The 16,903-nt window shown below is 35.5% G+C and overlaps 1 protein-coding gene and 1 long non-coding RNA gene across 2 annotated transcripts; one reads left to right on the top strand and one right to left on the bottom strand.

Annotated features, from left to right (window-relative positions):
- Nucleotides 1-58: 58 nt before the first annotated feature.
- LOC136814668 (uncharacterized) lies at nt 59-7,377 on the top strand. The gene is made up of 9 exons (XM_067071123.1): nt 59-1,148; nt 1,371-1,532; nt 1,901-2,247; nt 2,690-2,947; nt 3,475-3,634; nt 4,440-4,885; nt 5,298-5,510; nt 5,950-6,081; nt 6,751-7,377. Exons 1-9 carry the CDS (start codon nt 281-283, stop codon nt 6,946-6,948), a joined length of 2,784 nt encoding a protein of 927 aa, XP_066927224.1. The 5' UTR covers nt 59-280; the 3' UTR covers nt 6,949-7,377.
- Nucleotides 7,378-8,712: 1,335 nt separating this feature from the next.
- Nucleotides 8,713-16,835, bottom strand: LOC136814560 (uncharacterized). The gene is made up of 3 exons (XR_010847642.1): nt 16,755-16,835; nt 10,821-10,947; nt 8,713-10,281 (listed from the first exon to the last, which is right to left on the bottom strand). It is a non-coding gene; the product is annotated as an uncharacterized lncRNA (long non-coding RNA).
- Between the last annotated feature and the right edge of the window lie 68 nt (nt 16,836-16,903).

Here is a 16,903-nt window from a genome sequence, read left to right as displayed (position 1 = left end):
TCGTTGAATATTCTATTGATTTTCTGTGATTTTCGCTAAATGTACAATTCATCGTGAGTTAAAACTTAGCCATAGATATAGCAATACGTCAAAATATGAGAAAGAAAAAAATCAAAAGTTTGTTTTTTTTCGTTTGTCAATTTTGCAATGTTTAAAAGGTCAATTTTGTGCGGAGAAGAACGGTTTTAGGTCTTTCTGAAAATTGGTTTGTATAAATTTCACTAAACGATTAAAGACGGTTGCTAGACTAGAAACCAAGCTTTAAATCTTCTCCCTCATCATGTTTTTCTCTATGGATGCCGCTGTAAACCAGCCCGAACGGGTGCCGCTTTCGAAGTCATTCAACCCTTCAACACGCTTAGGAGATGAAATCAAGGCAGAAGAGGAAACTAAAAAGAAGAAGAAGGATTATACGCCCATCATCCATTCGCCCTTTGCTTCCAAAAAAGCACCTGTCCTTCATTCGCCCATCATTAAAAAAGAAAAAGAGAAAAAGAAAAAGAAACGTCCCAAAAAAGTCGAGATCAAAGAACCGCCCAAGATTGAAAAACCGCCCGAACCGAAACCACCCGCCGAGCCGGGCGTTCCAACTCATTTGGATGGTACTCCTTTACGAAGTAGCGAAGTAGCTTTATTGAAAGGTTTAATTTGTAAATGGAAGAATTATAGCAACCAGCGGAAAGGCGGCGAGGGGAGCAGTCAGTTCCGGCAAGGGCCAGCTCCGCTGGATGAGTTATCCGGTAAAAGTAAGCGGAAATTTACCATACGATGTTCTCATGGGACGTTAGACAGTGATATCGAATCAGACGAAGACGAAATTGACGGTGTCCGGAAAAACCAAAATGCCAGTTGTAAAAGTCTTATATTGTATTTTGCTAAATTAGCAATTAGTAGTAATGAGGGTGAAGGGATAGACTTGGGATTTGTTGAATCACTCATCAAAAGTGGTGCGGACGTCAATGCAACCGATCGAGCCGGTCAGACAGTTTTACATGAAGTTTCTAAAGCATGGCATACAGATGTTGCAAAGTTTTTGTTAGATAAGAAGGCGGAAATCAATAAAGGTGATCGTTTTGGGAGAACTCCATTGCATCTTTCAGCGGCTGTCGGTTATGTAGAAATGGTTGAATTCCTTATCGCCAATGGAGGTAAAGAATCCTGATAATTTTCCATAAAAATGATTACCTCTTTGTCTAAACTGCACTTTACGCCTGTTTCTAGCGTGTTTTCTGCGATAGAGATGCGTTAGTTTTTCATTAGCCTAGATAATGATTGACTTGGAAATGACGGTAGACCAGTACTTTTACCGTCGTATAAATTCAACTAGAGTAAAGGGCAAACTTAATCTACTTTCTTTGTTTCATTTCCAGCTAACATCAATCAAAAGACGAAAGGCGAGAAACAAACACCGATCCATTACGCCGCGCGTAACAATGCAGTAGCCACTTTGAAGGTCTTACTCAGGTTAGGTGCCTCCATCACAGATCGCGACTATAAAGCAAGAACTCCACTATTTGTCGCTGCAGAAAATGGTATGGTTTTTCATTTCAACATTTGTAAGGTTTTGTAAGGGCCTGAATAATATTTTTCCAAATTCAATCCAAACTTTTGTGAATTCGAAAGAATTTATCAAAAATACGAGTCACACTAAAACATAAAGACCGATTTCTTTTGCTCTCAATTTTACTAGTACTGGTTACTAGTAACGGCAAGTTCACTTAAAGCAGCACCCTCTGATTGTACACCAAATATTTTACCCCGAACTTTGTGCTTTCTTATGAGATGAGAAAAGTATGCAAAGATTTGGCCTTTTCTTCCGGTTTTCTTGATCTTATTACATTGGTAGCGAGCTCTACTTGTCAGATGAAATATTTAATTTTGCTGAACGATTCTTCCCTAGGTCGTCAAGAAGCAGCCAGGATGTTATTAGAGGCTGGCGCTCCAGCGGCGGTGTACGACGACGAGGGGACTTCCTGTCTGACCCTCATGATTGAAAAAATGCCAATGATCGCTTTAGAGGCTCTTGATCAATTTTATTCGGAAGATCGAGCTTTGAGAAAGAAATTTTATTATTTGAATTATTTGGAGAAGAAGTTGACTACAGAGGACGAAGAAGAAATGGAACTCAAACACATGCGAAGAACGGAACGCGTTAAAAGAAGAAAACAACTTGATGAACAGCGAAAAATCGCTAAAAAGAATGAAAAAGAAAAAATACCAAAAGACCTGGCTAAATCACCTTTAGAGGTATGAGAACTGAATAAAAAGAACTAGTCATTCATCTATAATACAACCTCTGAAGTGGGTGTTTCTTATCTGTTTTCTAATCGCTTTTTTTTGAATTCCCTGAGAAATTGATTTACTTCAATCTCGTACTTGCACCATTTTTTGATTTTACTGATGAACGCTTGCACTTCATGAGCGCTATCAGAGTCATAAGAAAGCGAACTAAGGGACTGGGTTCGAGTTTGGATTTACTCTTGAAGAACTATTCATGATATGTACCATTGCAATGTCTTCTGATATTACATCATGGACCCGACAGCTGATTGGTTGTAAGTGACCTAAAATCAGTCAATACGTCACTTTTAACCAATCAGCTGTTGGGTCCGTGGAAGACATTGCAATGGTGGATATCATGAATTGCATTCTCCTCTCATTTCATCATTTTCATTTTTCTATCTCACAGTCTATCGTACAATTCACTGAACTGGAGTTGATAATGCATCCAGCAGTGACCACTCTCATCGAAAAGAAATGGCAACTATTCGGTAAAAGATCATCACAAAAAGCTGTACTGGCGAATTTCATTTATGCTTTGGTATGGTCTATTTGTGGAACCTGTCTACCTAACCAACATTCCTTCTATTTTCCAATCGTCGAATGGTGGTATATAATGGTTTTGGAAGCTGTAGGAGTGTTCATGACCATTTATTTTATGGCTAATGTAAGTCTTTGCATGATTTCACCAGTGTTTTGAGATTTCTGTTCAATGAATATGTGAGATCTTTTACCGTTAGATTGAAACTTGAATCTCAAGAAAACTAGTTCCTGATATTGACAACAGACCCTCTTCGAAAATGATTTTTTTGCACAGATATTATCTTGTCTGTTAAACTCCTTTCCTATAATAGCAAGTAAGTCTGCGACCCTAGTTGGAGGTGACCCGAAGGCTCCTGATAGCTATCTACCCGAAGGTAGGAGAGAGTGTCTTTCTTTTTACCTGGATAGCTCCACCCACTTTGATCCTTCTCTTAATCACTGAGTGTCAAGTAGAGAGGCGTCAAGTACCATTTTCGTACCAAGTACAAAGTCTTTGGTATGGCCCGTTCGGGGACTGAATGCACTACCTCAAGCACCATAACCGGATGCTCAACCTTTGCACCACGGTAACTACGGCCAATTTCTACCATACAAAGTCTCTTACTTCGCGTTAACTTCAATTGATAGTTTTCGATTATTTGTACTTTTCAGCAAATCATCGAAGGTCGTCGGACAATAACTCGTGACAAAGCTTATAAGAACTGGCACATCGAACACACGGAGCGCGATTTAGATTATTGTCATCCAAGGTGGCCTGAAGAGAAACGTTATCTTGATGGTGAATTAGAACGTTTGAGACGCAAAAAATCTGGTAAGAAATTTTTTTAGTATCATCAACTCTGTCTTATTTGATCCTCTACATCAGTGAGAAAATATGTGGCAATTTCTTGAAAAATCCCTTCTTCCTTAATATCAGTGTTGATGTGAGCTTTTTCTGAGCATGGTGGCAGTCTTTTCACCCATCAACATTGATACTAGGTGTGAGGGAATCTTTGTCACAATATTCAGTCACAGATTGTAGATATCAAAAAATTTTCTTCGAATTACTGAAAAATCGGAAAGTTGAGGTTCTCGATGGAAAGAGTTGATCGTTTATTCGTTCATTTCTGGTATGGCTTTATCTAGATACAGACCAGCTCAAGATAAAGTACACTAATTTCAGCTCATGATGTGCGCATAAGGGAATCCTGAATCCCACCTTTTTTAGCTCTCTTAACTTTATCAAAAAAGGAAAAATTAGTAGCTTTTCATATAGAGGCAGACTTTCCTGGGTAGGTTATCATTTTGAGGTCACATGAATAAAAATAGTTTCAACGCAATTTTCACGTGATCCAACACATCCAGCCAGGCCAAACCCACACCCTCATGACAAAATGTTAAAAGCATGTGTGTGGCAAACTAGAGTTATCAGTTTACTTTCAATACTTCGTTCAGTCTATAGATGATCAAGCTGGTCATGGATCCCATAAAAAGGGCTCAAAAGAAATTCAAATGTCTTTAGGTTACTGGGCAATTCACGTGGAATATCTCTTATCTTATCTTATCAAACCAGCCCGCACCATAATAAACAGAAAAGAGCATTTATAATAAATTCATTTGTTTTGTTGTGTTTTCAGGTAGTTATTTCGCTGACGGCTGGGTTGTGATTGATTGGATGATTCATTTAGCTGTTTGGATCATCGTTTTCACCAGAGTTGCTGCTGTTGTCACAAACGACCCAGAAGTCAAGAAATATCACATCAGAGTCTTCGCGTTCTCTCTTGTCATTATTTGGCTGCGTATCCTTAGTTCGTGCCGTGCTTTTAAATCATTGGGTCCCTTCATTACACTACTTGGTCACGTGGTTGATGATACTATCAAATTTGGATTTCTGTTTTTCGAATTCTTCATCCCATACACGTGTGCTTTTTGGATGCTTTTTGGCGGGAAAGCGAACGCGGAGAAGGTTGGGGACGACACTTGGCTTAAAGTGAATGACATCATTTTCTCGATTTACCAGATGACCTTGATTGAAAGTATCAACTGGAACTTGATGTATAAAATGGATCGATTTATGGGTCAGGTAAGAATAACACTTTGTCCTTGTTCTAGAAACTTTCTGCAAAGTCTTCTTTCTGCTCGGATGAATTTACAACAATAATATTTGTGACGTCCAGGGTGGTCTGGAAAATAAAAATATCCAGTAGTGTTAGTAAAACGAGGTTGAAAATCCAAGGTTGCCTGTAAAACAAGTTTGAAAATTCAGGTCGGTCATTAAAACGAACGAAACAAACGAAAATCCAGGGTGGTTCAAAAAATGAAAAAAAAATCCAAGGGGGTGCTGAAAAAATGAAGTTTCACATTTCTCAAAAAAGACCTCCTCGACATAGTAGGTACATATTTTTTCTGGAATAGCCTATCAATACAAATAATCTGAATGGGCTTGGTTGACCACCAGTTGCTCTTCATGAATTCTTCTATTTTTTTTCCATCAGCTTCTAGTTGGTAGTTACATCACATTATCATCCATAGTTTGTTTGAATTTATACATCGCTTTGATGGCGGATACTTTCGCCCGTGTCTATCAAAACGCCAAAGCTAACGCCATGCTTCAACAGTCAGCACAAATCTTGAAAGCCCAAAGATCGCTTACCAAGCAACAAAGGATTGATATGCTGCAGGTTATACACGAAGATTGCTCTCCATTGGTAAGTGACCTAGACTCGAAGAAATGACTTTAGCCTGCCAGAATTTGATTTTGACTTCCGTCAGGCTTTTCATTGCTAGAAAAATACGAAATTATATTCACTATCCAAATCCTTATTTGAATCCCTTGTGAAATAATTTCTTGAATTACTTGCACAACCGGTCCTATTTCACAGAAAGGTGTCAGTTGGAAAAAAAGATATTACCCCCGGGCACCGAGAATGGATTCATTCCACTTGGGTATGGTTTGTGGATTATTTTCATTGTCACACTAAGTTTGAATCACGTATTAGACCTCCACAAAACCGCCGATAGTATAAGGAGCACGAATCCGTTAGTGGATGTCTGCAGCTATCACACTTTGAAAGAAGACGTTTCAAAACTGAAAGCAACTCTTGGCTCCCACACATCGACATTTTTGCATTATTATCTCCTCAATAGGAAATCTACGCTGGAGAAGAAGGCGGTAAACAAAAGACAAATCCAGGTAATCGAGTTTATGATCGAGTCAATCGTCACACTGATCTCAAAATTGAGGAGATAAAAGAACAGCTCAAGGGCATGCAAAAAGAGGTAGGTCGTTATCAAATTCCTTTCGAGGGCGAAATATTTGTAGCATCAAAGGATAAAAACTTAATTGTTTTCTTCTTCATTTTTACAAGTTTTAGAAATGATTTTCTCTAAGATTACAGTGGTTTGGGTTGTCTCTTCAACAGTATATAGTTTTTCAGAATTGAAGGATTGTTTGAAAAATAAAAAGCAAAGCTAGAATTAATGTAGCCCGGGGTCCACTTAAAGCTTTTTGATAGACTGGATGGCGCGATTAAGTGGCCCGGTAGTATATGGTAATATGCTTTTGCTTAGGCGGACTGTAAAACAGTCCGCCAGATTTTAGTTGTTTTTGGAAGATAAAAACAGTATGAAGCAATGTTTTTATTTGAGAATAAGGGATTGCAAATCTGTTATTGATGTTTGTTTCTCATTTTTGATTATATCTTTCAACTCCAAGTAGTTTTTTTGTTATTTAGATTCTAAACATTCTTTTTCAAAATGGCGACCTCGCCAAACGCTCCTAGTCTACTTCACTGGACTCAGCGTCATCAAAAATCATCAAAAAGCAAAGTTCAGCCAGAAGTTGACTCTAGTCTAGAATTAATGCACAGCCAAAGCAAATGGACTTTGTACCGTAAAATAGCTGCTAAGGTATAATCTTCTAAAAGTTCTTTTTACCTTATTTTTCAGATCGTAGCAAACAGTGGGAAAGGGAATACTCGAAGTCGGGCTTCGTCCTCTCTTTCTTTGGCTTCACCATGGCAAGATAAAATGGATCGAGAAATGAACAATTTGAAAAAGGTTGTTGAAAGTTTGGAGAAAGGACAAAAAGACATTTTACAATTCATTAAAGATAATTACCAGTCAGAAGATGAGTACGAAGCTTGACACGTGACCAGGATTCAATAAAGATGGCGGCTTTGTTACTTGACGAGGAGGTATGGCAAAAAATGATCCGTTTTAGGTGAAGGACATAAATCAGACTCAGAATTGTGGATATGGATGATCAAAAGTATAAAAGGGTATAAACGCAAACTCTGCTCATATAAAACACAAAGTTGTAGTAAGGTTCTTTTAATCCTATTCATACCTTCATACTAGGCTTTTAGGGGCGGTTCAAAATGAAATTTGGCACACAAGACCCTTGTCATATAAGGTAACTTTTGACAAAAAATGCCCAAAGTGGGAGAAAATTTCCTTGTTTCTTATGAATAGCTATTGTATTCTAACAAAGGCTTTAGAAAAAGGTTCGCTGAGTCTAAAATGCTTATTTTATCCTAAATATTCAATAAATTACGGTTTAAACGATATATTTGACATAAAAAATAAATTTGTATTGAAAATGTGTCAATTTTAGTGACACCCAACCTCGATCCCTGCGTATTATCAGCTTTTTGATTCTTACTGATAGCGCTAGATAATTTATTCTCTGGCGTCAATCAGTAACGTAAATAAAGCCTGGGATACACGGGGACGAGGTTGAGTGACACCTTATTGTCAGAAATGTCACCATGCTCAAGGTGTTAAAATTTTTCGTTGTCAATTTTTTTTTTTGCAGCTAAATAAAAGAATTTACAGAAAATTTCATGCCAAAAGCTCTATTATTTCAGAAGCTATCAACAATAGCAGAAACGAACAGAAACAGCCCCCCCCTCTAGTACGGATAGGGTTAAATTAAAGCCCCCATGGGACGTAACAGATGATTTATTTCAGCTTGATTGACATTCATTTGCATTACAGCGTTAGGAAGCCGAACACCATCGACCAAAGATACTTACACTTTGTACCTGTTAAGAGCTTAATTCTGAAGCAGTTAAATTTTGAGTTGTTTCCAACTTTTTGATTTTTGTAAAATAGATTTTTATAAATAGAATATGATTGTGTTTGTGTGGTAAATTTTGGTTGTTTCCTTAACCCTTTCACTATGCACATCATCTAAAGAGCTGATGGTTTCCAGACACTAACTTTTAGACGGTATTTCATATCTCCGACCGACAGTTAGAAAGTTTTATGCAATACTGTCTTGAAAACGTGCAGCTAGTTCCGTAGTAAAGGGAGTTTATAGGAGTATTTTATTCTTCGTATTGTTACTCTTAGGATAGGATATACGATTTTAACAGAGCTTGTATACATAAACAACAGAGTTCACTATTCTTCATTTTCACTAACGGTTTACCGGTTAGAAAGAGACTTTGAATATACGCTTTTTCGACTGTAGCCGCCGCCAATTGCCGCGCGGGCATTGTTTATCCGTTTTCCACCCTAAAACCGTTCTAATCTATTTTTATAACTATAGACAATAGAAAAAAGTGTAAAAAAAGGATTGGATCGAGCTTAGGGGAAAATTAAATAACAAAGTAGCACGCGCCTGACCGCGCGACTACGGTCGAAAAGGTGTATCACAAAGAGATGGAACGTTCAAATTTGTAAAAGAGCTTGACCTTTCCAAGTTAAGCTTACAAAAAGCGAAAATGGACTTTTTCCATTAGTTTTGAATTCTGGTCAACCATGATTTGAACCCCAGTATTCTCAATATTATTCTCGATTGCGCAAACCCGGGTAGGGAATAAAAATCCATTTTCCCACAAAAAGTCTGAAAAATAACAGGAAAAACTAAATAAAAGAAATCCAGGTTCAGTCCGAACCATGCCATTTAAAAAAGTAAATTATTTATATATTTACACCGCGATTGAGGATCGTTAGCAATATTTTACAAACAAAATTTCTGTATTTTCCTTTTTACAAAATAATAGTTTCATAATTTATGTAGCAAAAAATGGAAATCAATCACCCTAAAAATATTGAACCTTTATTCAAGTCAAATTTTAATCAAATCAAACTGGACCGAAGCAAGAATTGAGAATTTCTGCGATATTCACTTTTTTGCTTAGAAAAGTTTAAAGCACGCTGTCTAGCCCTGTGGGAACAGCCCCCATGGAACCCTTACCCTTTGGACAAAATGTTCCAAGAGTACGAGAGGACGATCCGAAATGACATAGCTGAACCTCCATTTTCCTTATTAACATTGAAAAAATTATAAACGCTTTTTTTTATTATAAGAATAGTGTACTTTGGATGAGGGTCATATATTCTTAAGAAAGTGCCAAAATTCAGGGTGAAATATTCTTAACGTATTCTTACCTTTCAGACTTGACTTTTTTACAAACACGAGAAATGACCAATTTATGAGTTTTGCACTTTTGAGCGAACATTTGGGTTTAAATTACATTTCTTCATCAAAGCTTCAATTTATCTCTAACAAAGGGAGCAGTTTTTTCTGTTAACCAAATACAAAATGACTGCATTCTAATCAAATTCTGTGAATTTCACCCTAAAGGGTATTCTTAGGGTATTCTTACGATTTGGCCAATTTTCACTCTGATATAAAAAAGCGTGTAGTCTGAAAGGACTCAAAAGTTCGTCAAGAAAATTCTATACATGGTTTTCCTTGAAGTTTTAGATTATTCAAAAAGAGTTGCTTTGGAGTGTTTAGTTCCGTCTCCATATGATTAAATAATCTGTCCAGAAATTACAAGATATAGCAGCCTAGATATAAAGAGCTTTTCATACATAGTTTCATCCAACCAAAGATTCGCTTTTTTCCGGGCAAACTTTAGAAAGTAGTTCTTTGTAAGCACACCATTATAAGATTATTGTCTTAAAACGCAATAATATTTAAATCAAAATACCCATGCATCAAACAATCGGTTAAGAGCTATTAAAATACAAAGACAATCCTCCAGATCACCAAGGAGAGCTTCTAACCTTCACCAACCACTGGCTGGTTGTTGTTGCTGCTTTTACGCTCGTTGCGTGAGACCCGTCTTTCGTCATCCGACCGCTTACGTACTTTATCGAAACTCTTACGGCGAGCTTTACGCGCTTTTTCGGATTCACTTTCAAAAGCGCCACTCATCATAGCTTTGCTGTAGTGCGACTCCTCAAGGGATGATAATGATACACGCCTTACTGCTGCAGGGGCGGGAGTAGATTTAATGGGCGCGTCAGAGTCTGGAACACCTCCACCACTTAGACTTCTATGAAATTTTTCACCAAAATGGTCTTGATTTTCGTGAGTGTCTAAATGTTTGATGTGATGGCTTGTGTTAGCGGGCACTTGATCGCATGAGTGGATTTCAGCTTCACTGCGTTGTCGTCGTAAAGGAGGATGAACTCGCACCGATGCCATGATCTGTATATCTTATCTTCTTATCTTCTTATCTAGAAATGTTCAAAAAGATAAAATATTACAAGACATACTGTGGAATTAGAACATTCGCAGTCAAAGGAAACAACACTGAATTTGTAAAACTGTGCAAATCGAACAGACTCTCCTAGGAATAGTAAAAACATTATAAGTGTTTCGAGAATCTCCTCCACTTTTCCCCGGAAAACGATAGATTTTTTGTAATGCAGATCCAACAATGTATCAAAGATACACCCCCTTCTCACAGACCCACTGGGAACCTTTCCCACTGGAAAAATTGGCCAAAATATCGTCCCCAGTGGAAAATTATACTCCAATTTTTGTCCCCACTGAAAATAATCAAATAAACCAATCCTCACTGCAAAGTATTAAGCGATTTTCCCCATTTCCACTGAGTTTTCTGACTTGAAAACAATGGAATTTAAATCCCCAGCCAAAAAAACCATCGAGTTTTAGATCGTTATTTTTATCCCCACTGAGTGAGAAAAATTAAGAACTTTATAAAACCAAAAATTGAAAAAAATGATCAGCAAAAGAAGAAAAAAGTTATTACCAAGTTTCAATCCAGATATCAATCCTTTCCAAATCTCAAGCAAGAGTGTCGTCAGTTGGTCTTCTACACACAGCTCGCCTTATACAATCCAACTCTGTGCCAAAGATGTTCTCTTTTTTTGTGTAACCTTGAGAAAAGCAATTCAAATAGATTTTTCAATATAATGTGAAAATGTGTTTTCTGTAAGAAATCATAAAACTTCAGAAGAGAGTGGGTGAGATGAGTCTGATTGTCAAACTTGTTTCTTGCGTTGAAAGAAAAACATCAAAGCTCACCAGCCCACTTTGAATGAATGATTAGTTTAAAACCCTCTCTTTTGGGTCTCCTAAAGCCTTAAGGCAGTACATTAACAATTATTACAAAAAATCTAAATCTTTGGATTCCTATAAAAAGCTTTCAAAAAATGAACATCAGCTGAGAGCCAACTGAAATTAATTAAAAGATCTCAGTTGTGGAGCAAGCTTGAAAATAAACAGGAATAGAAGAGATGATTGTGAAGTCACAGCATCTCATTTCAACAGAATTATGATCATCAATTATCCTTTATTATGTAATCCCTGTAATCCTTAGCTTAGCATGCTGATTTCTTGGTCGTGAGAGCAACATTATGTAAATCAGCTCGGGTGAAATATCAAAAATGACGTAATAGTCTATAAAAATTTATGTACAAATATGACAAACTTTTGTAAAAAAATCATGATCTTATTTCAGTACTGAGAGAATACTCCTAAACTTTCAATAATGGAGAGTGAAATTACACTATAGCCTGGTTTGCAAGACTCAAACTGTAGCTGAATAGTAGGTGAAGGTCATCTAGCGTGTATCAAAAATGTCAGATAAAAATCTTTCCTATGTATAATTCTAAATACTAAAATGAGCCGCAGAAAAGTCTTGAACGACTACAACATAACATGAAGATAAATATTGAAACTGAGTGCGATTAAGAGCATCCCAATAAGATCATACTGATATTTTTAATAAAGCTCCTTACTTAATCTCATTTAAAAAGTCAGCATCCATTTGAAGCAACAAAATAGGTTTACATTTTAATAACCACAGTTTTATTTATAGAATTTGTATTATAAAAACTTTTGAGTGAAATTATAATGCTGACGAAAGCAATAGTCAGGAGTCACGTGACATCCACAGATACACTTTTTTAACAAGAACTACTTCACAGTAAAGTTTAGTTAAGGCTCGGTGTGTTTTTTGACACTGCACCTGAAATTTTCATCCTGTAAAATTGGATTTAATTCTCTATTTTGGCCCTGGGTTTGTTTCTAGAATTCACGCGTGCAAGGCTAGGGATTTTTCTCAAACTGTTCTTATTTTTGACATTGTGCCCCAATGTTCTTATAAAAAAAGACTGTAAGAGTTACTTAGTAAACATCAGCAGATAGCAGATAATACTTAAAAAGAACACCAATGTTCAATTTTTGGCTAAAACTCGAAAAGAAATTTCAGGCTTAAATCAAAAACACCATTTTTCTGAATTCGAAACGTAAAGTTTCCCCCTAAAGCAAGATACACTAACACTCTTCACAAGAACTTCATTTTTCTTCGATCACAAATTTCCACAAACTAAGCTGTCCCCTATATGAATGTGTACTATCTTTAACTACAGTACATGCAGTGTGATTACTTCAATATCAAAAAGCAATTTTCTCACTCTATCACAAAAATCAAGAAAAACTTCCTCACAAAAACTGAAATGATTTTTTCAATAAGCTGAAGAAACCATGAGCTCATAAAAGCCAATTAGATTCGTTTCAAATTTCAAAAATTGAAAATATTTCAACAAAAATATTTGAAAAAACTTCCATATTATTTCTTAATTTTTAAAAATATTAGAAAATTTGCAGCTTGAGTTTCAGTATCTTTAAAACCTTATAATTTGAGATTTCTATAAAACGACGAACAACATGATAAGTAAGTATAGATGACTTTTTTATAAGATCATCCAAAATTTTTGAAGCCTCCGGATGTTCTTAACTTTTTGGGTTTTGAGCCTAAAAATGTTCTTAAAATATTCTTATTTCCCCCATTTTGTGACCATTTTTACCCATTGTCCTAAGAAATTGGGTGTTTTCGAGTCTGCAAAGCCTTAAAATGTTCTTAACTTGTTCTTAACATTTTTGCCATCGAAGCCTTATGTTCTTACTACATAGTTTGTTCTTATAAAAAAAACGTGTAGATGTTTTGATAATTCCTCTTAATATTAATAATCTTTAAAGCTTTCTCAAGAAAGTGACGCCCTAAACGGAAGCTTGTGAATATTTATAGCAACAAAAAACTATCAGAGACTTTTGAAAACGTTTTCCCGCCTTTCTCATGCGAATTTAGATTTTAAGCAATATAAGTTTTTTATAAGAATGTACTTTATAAAAATATTCATAATGAAATTGACAACACAACATACGAGGACGAGGTTGACAGTGGTAGTTCCCTGCCGTAAAAACGCTTCCCGCGCCAATTAGTTTATCATTGGAAAGCAACACAACATCACAAGAAATATACAAAAACACCACCATATACACAGACGACCTCAGTTCCTTTTCATCGTCCAATGCATAATGAAACTGACCAAAGAATTAAGAATACTAAGAATATGGCAACTGAACCTACGATTAACATTTTTAGAGTATCTTTACCTGTAAGTTACCAATAAGGTAATGCTCAAGCCTTTCCCAATAAGCGCCTTATTTCGAGTTTACTTTAATCATATCCAGTCACATTTGGAGCTACATTCATCATAGAAAATAAAAATAAAAACAAAGACTAAACTAAATTTAAGTCGATGAAAAATAAAAGCACCGTGTCAAATTTATATGAGTTTTGAAATTATGAACACTATTCTAAAAAGATTACCAGAGGAAAGTAATCCATCAGATCCAATAAACGTAAAATGTCATCAAAGGAGCTTTTGATATCACTTTGCTTAACTTTCTAAGAAGTGACGAGTGTTCTAGCTCTCCGAATTGTGAATAAACTGCGAAGATTCTCCAGCTACACGTTTTTTTATAAGAATATAAGGCTTTGGTGGCCAAAATATTAAAAACAAGTTAAGAACATTTTAAGGCTTCGCGGATTCGAAAACAGTCAATTTCTTAGGAAAATGGACAAAAAAAACTCAAAATATTGCGAAATTAAGAACATATTAAGAACATTTTTAGGCTTTAAATTCAAAAAGTTAAGAACATCGGAAGGCTTAAAAAATGTTTGATGTTCTTATAAAAAAACGTGTATTCAACAAGGAATGATAGTCTTACAAATCATTACCATTTCGATTAATTTTCAATCTAGAGACAATCTACAAATTTTAAAGTTCGAACCCAAGTAATACATTTCGCGAGAATCCGACCATTACAAATTTTGGTCAATTTTCGGATTTCTTGCCTACTCTTACGGACAGAAAAAATCTAAATCGTGTTTGATGAAGCTTGACTGAAGTTGAGAATTGAAAGCAAAATGGTTTATCCATCCCATACCAAAAACTCCACAGTTGCACAACTATCGACCTAGTCAGAAAATCTGCCGTATACTATCTTCGATTTCTGTTTTGAATGATGGCGCTACGATACTTTTCCTCCCATCAGAATTATTAAAGGCAAAAAGTAGTTGAGCTCCAACTTCTGGACTACTATCAACTTACATGAGTCTCATTTGGGTCTTGATCTAAGAAAGTCTGAAATTTTCATTCGGAAAGAAGAACTCCTTCCGGGAAACCATTTGCTTAAAAAGACCTTAACATTCCTCCTCTTTATCACCAGTACAAAATTGACATCAAAACTGAAAAGTAAAACATGATATCATGAAAAAAGAAAAAAATTATAAAAAAAGATATAGATAGATATATAAGAAAGTTCAATATTGAAGAAAAACGATGGAAAAAAGGTGCAAAAAGAGAAAACAAACTTTCGAAATACTGTTTATTTGAGGTCCTATTCACCAAAAAGTTAGCTATAAAAACAAAAAGGTTCCAAGAAAAGCAAGAGAAAGAGTCCGATGTCTGTATTTTCCAAAATACAAATTCAAGGTTACAGAGGAATCATCAATCTTTCACAAGCAAGAGAAAGTGATGCCTTAGACTTTTTGCCGTATATCGTATGGCAGATTGAATCTAACGCTTTCTTTGTTTTTGCATTTTACATTTCATAAACTCTGTTGAATGTTTTTTTCAATCCAGTAGCTTTGAGAAAACACTATGGACCACAAGCAACTGTTGTTGGAAATGAATGACTTCAAATCCTACATAGATTATCCACCCATAGTATTCGATTATAACTCATTACTACTGTATCACCATCATGAGAGACTGCACCGAAAGGTTTACTTTACAAAGAACTTCTCCGAAGCTCAGAATAAACCTCTTTCGTCCACCGAATTGTTGCTTGAAAACTAGTGAAATAAAGGGAAGGAGAACAACATCAAGGTTTCATTAAATTACGTTCCAACCTTCCAAGAGCCTACCAATAAAGATAATGGAAAATGTTTTCCTCTTCAAAAGAAACAACATTATTTTCAATCACCAACCTGAGAAGAAACAGCCCCGACTCAATTTTCGTATCGATTGAAAACTTGAAATTCATAAAAAGAATAAGTAATAAATCTTAGTGAGAAAAAGAGACCTGAAATATTATTTTTAGATGTTAAGAGGATTGCAAACACGGAGATCATGTAACAAACAACCTACACGCTTTTCTATAAGAACAGTTAGTTAACCATAGGAATGAGGCTGAAATTTTGACTAAATCCAAAGAAGAAAATTAATGAATTTGAGCCAACGCTAAAAAAATACTGATACTGATTTAGGCTCTTTTTAAGCCCTTTAATAAAAGAAAAATAATCGTAGGAAGAAAATCTCACTACTATCTGTAACACTAGAGCTTAAATCTAGAAAAATGAGAACAGGAAAAAAAAGTTCAGCAATATTACACAAAAAACTTTTTGGAAACAAAATTCCTCAAATTGGTCAATGAAAGTACAAATACAAAAAAATATCCCCCGATAGCGATAAAAAACAAGTTCCTACCTATGTTCATATCTTATTTAAGAGCTCCAGCTAAAAATTGTGACATCTAACTGTTATAAAAAGCTTTGAATTCTGCAAAAGAGCTGCAAAGCCAAATCTGCAAAACTAAAAGATATAACTTTTCTCATAACAAAACTATATTAAACCAGTCTTTTTATAGGGGAAACAAGTAAAAAAAAAACAGATCGAAATTATAATTTTTTCCCATTTACTTAGGATTGGATTAAATGATGAAAAAAATGATGATATGAATGATTTATGAAAAGCACTGCTGGACCAGTCGAAAATTCGAGAACAACAATATAATATTAACAGCTTTTTCAATGAAACCGATAGCCTAAAGAGAACTTCCAGCTTCTATGCTAATCAAGCTTGTTTGTTTGCTGTTAGTGCTCATCCTATTTTCCTTTTTAACTTCACGTTTTTTTATAAGAACACAAGGCTTCGATGGTCAAAATATCATAAATAAGTTAAGATCAACTAATGACCTTGAAGTGCCTAGAACACTTATTTTCTTAGGAAAATGGACAAAGTTTCTCACAAAATAGTGTACAAGTTTAAGGAACATTTTTAGGCTTAAAACTATAAAAGTTAAAAACATCCGAAGGTTTCGATTTTTGGATGTTCTTATAAAAAACACGTGTATGTAATAGAAATAGGAGGAAAAAGAAAAATATTCAACTTTAGATTAATGTGTAAACCCCAAGGCATTTGAGATATTGACACCAATTTACCGTCACCGGCAGCATTTCAAATACCAGAATACCGTATTTTTTTTCTTAAATACCGAAATACCGGACAGGCCGATACCGTGTCACCGTAAACCTTGAAACCCCCCTCAAAATACATCTAATATCACAGCAGTTCAATACTTACCAGGAAAAATCAAAAAGAAATCATACCTGTGACAAGTCCTTGAAGTGAGTTATAACAATGTCAATATTTTTCGTGTATCTTGCTAAAAGGAAAAACCGAAGATAAAAATTACGTAAAGGTAACGGTTTGAACTAAATTTTTGTGGAAGAATATCCTAGAGTGTGTGTAGGTAGAG

This window comes from Clytia hemisphaerica, unplaced genomic scaffold, assembly GCF_902728285.1.
Source record: "Clytia hemisphaerica strain Z4C2 unplaced genomic scaffold, Clytia hemisphaerica genome assembly, whole genome shotgun sequence".
NCBI classification, from domain to species: Eukaryota; Metazoa; Cnidaria; class Hydrozoa; order Leptothecata; family Clytiidae; genus Clytia; species Clytia hemisphaerica.
Note: the sequence above shows the minus strand (reverse complement) of the source record. Positions and strands in the feature narration are given on the sequence as shown.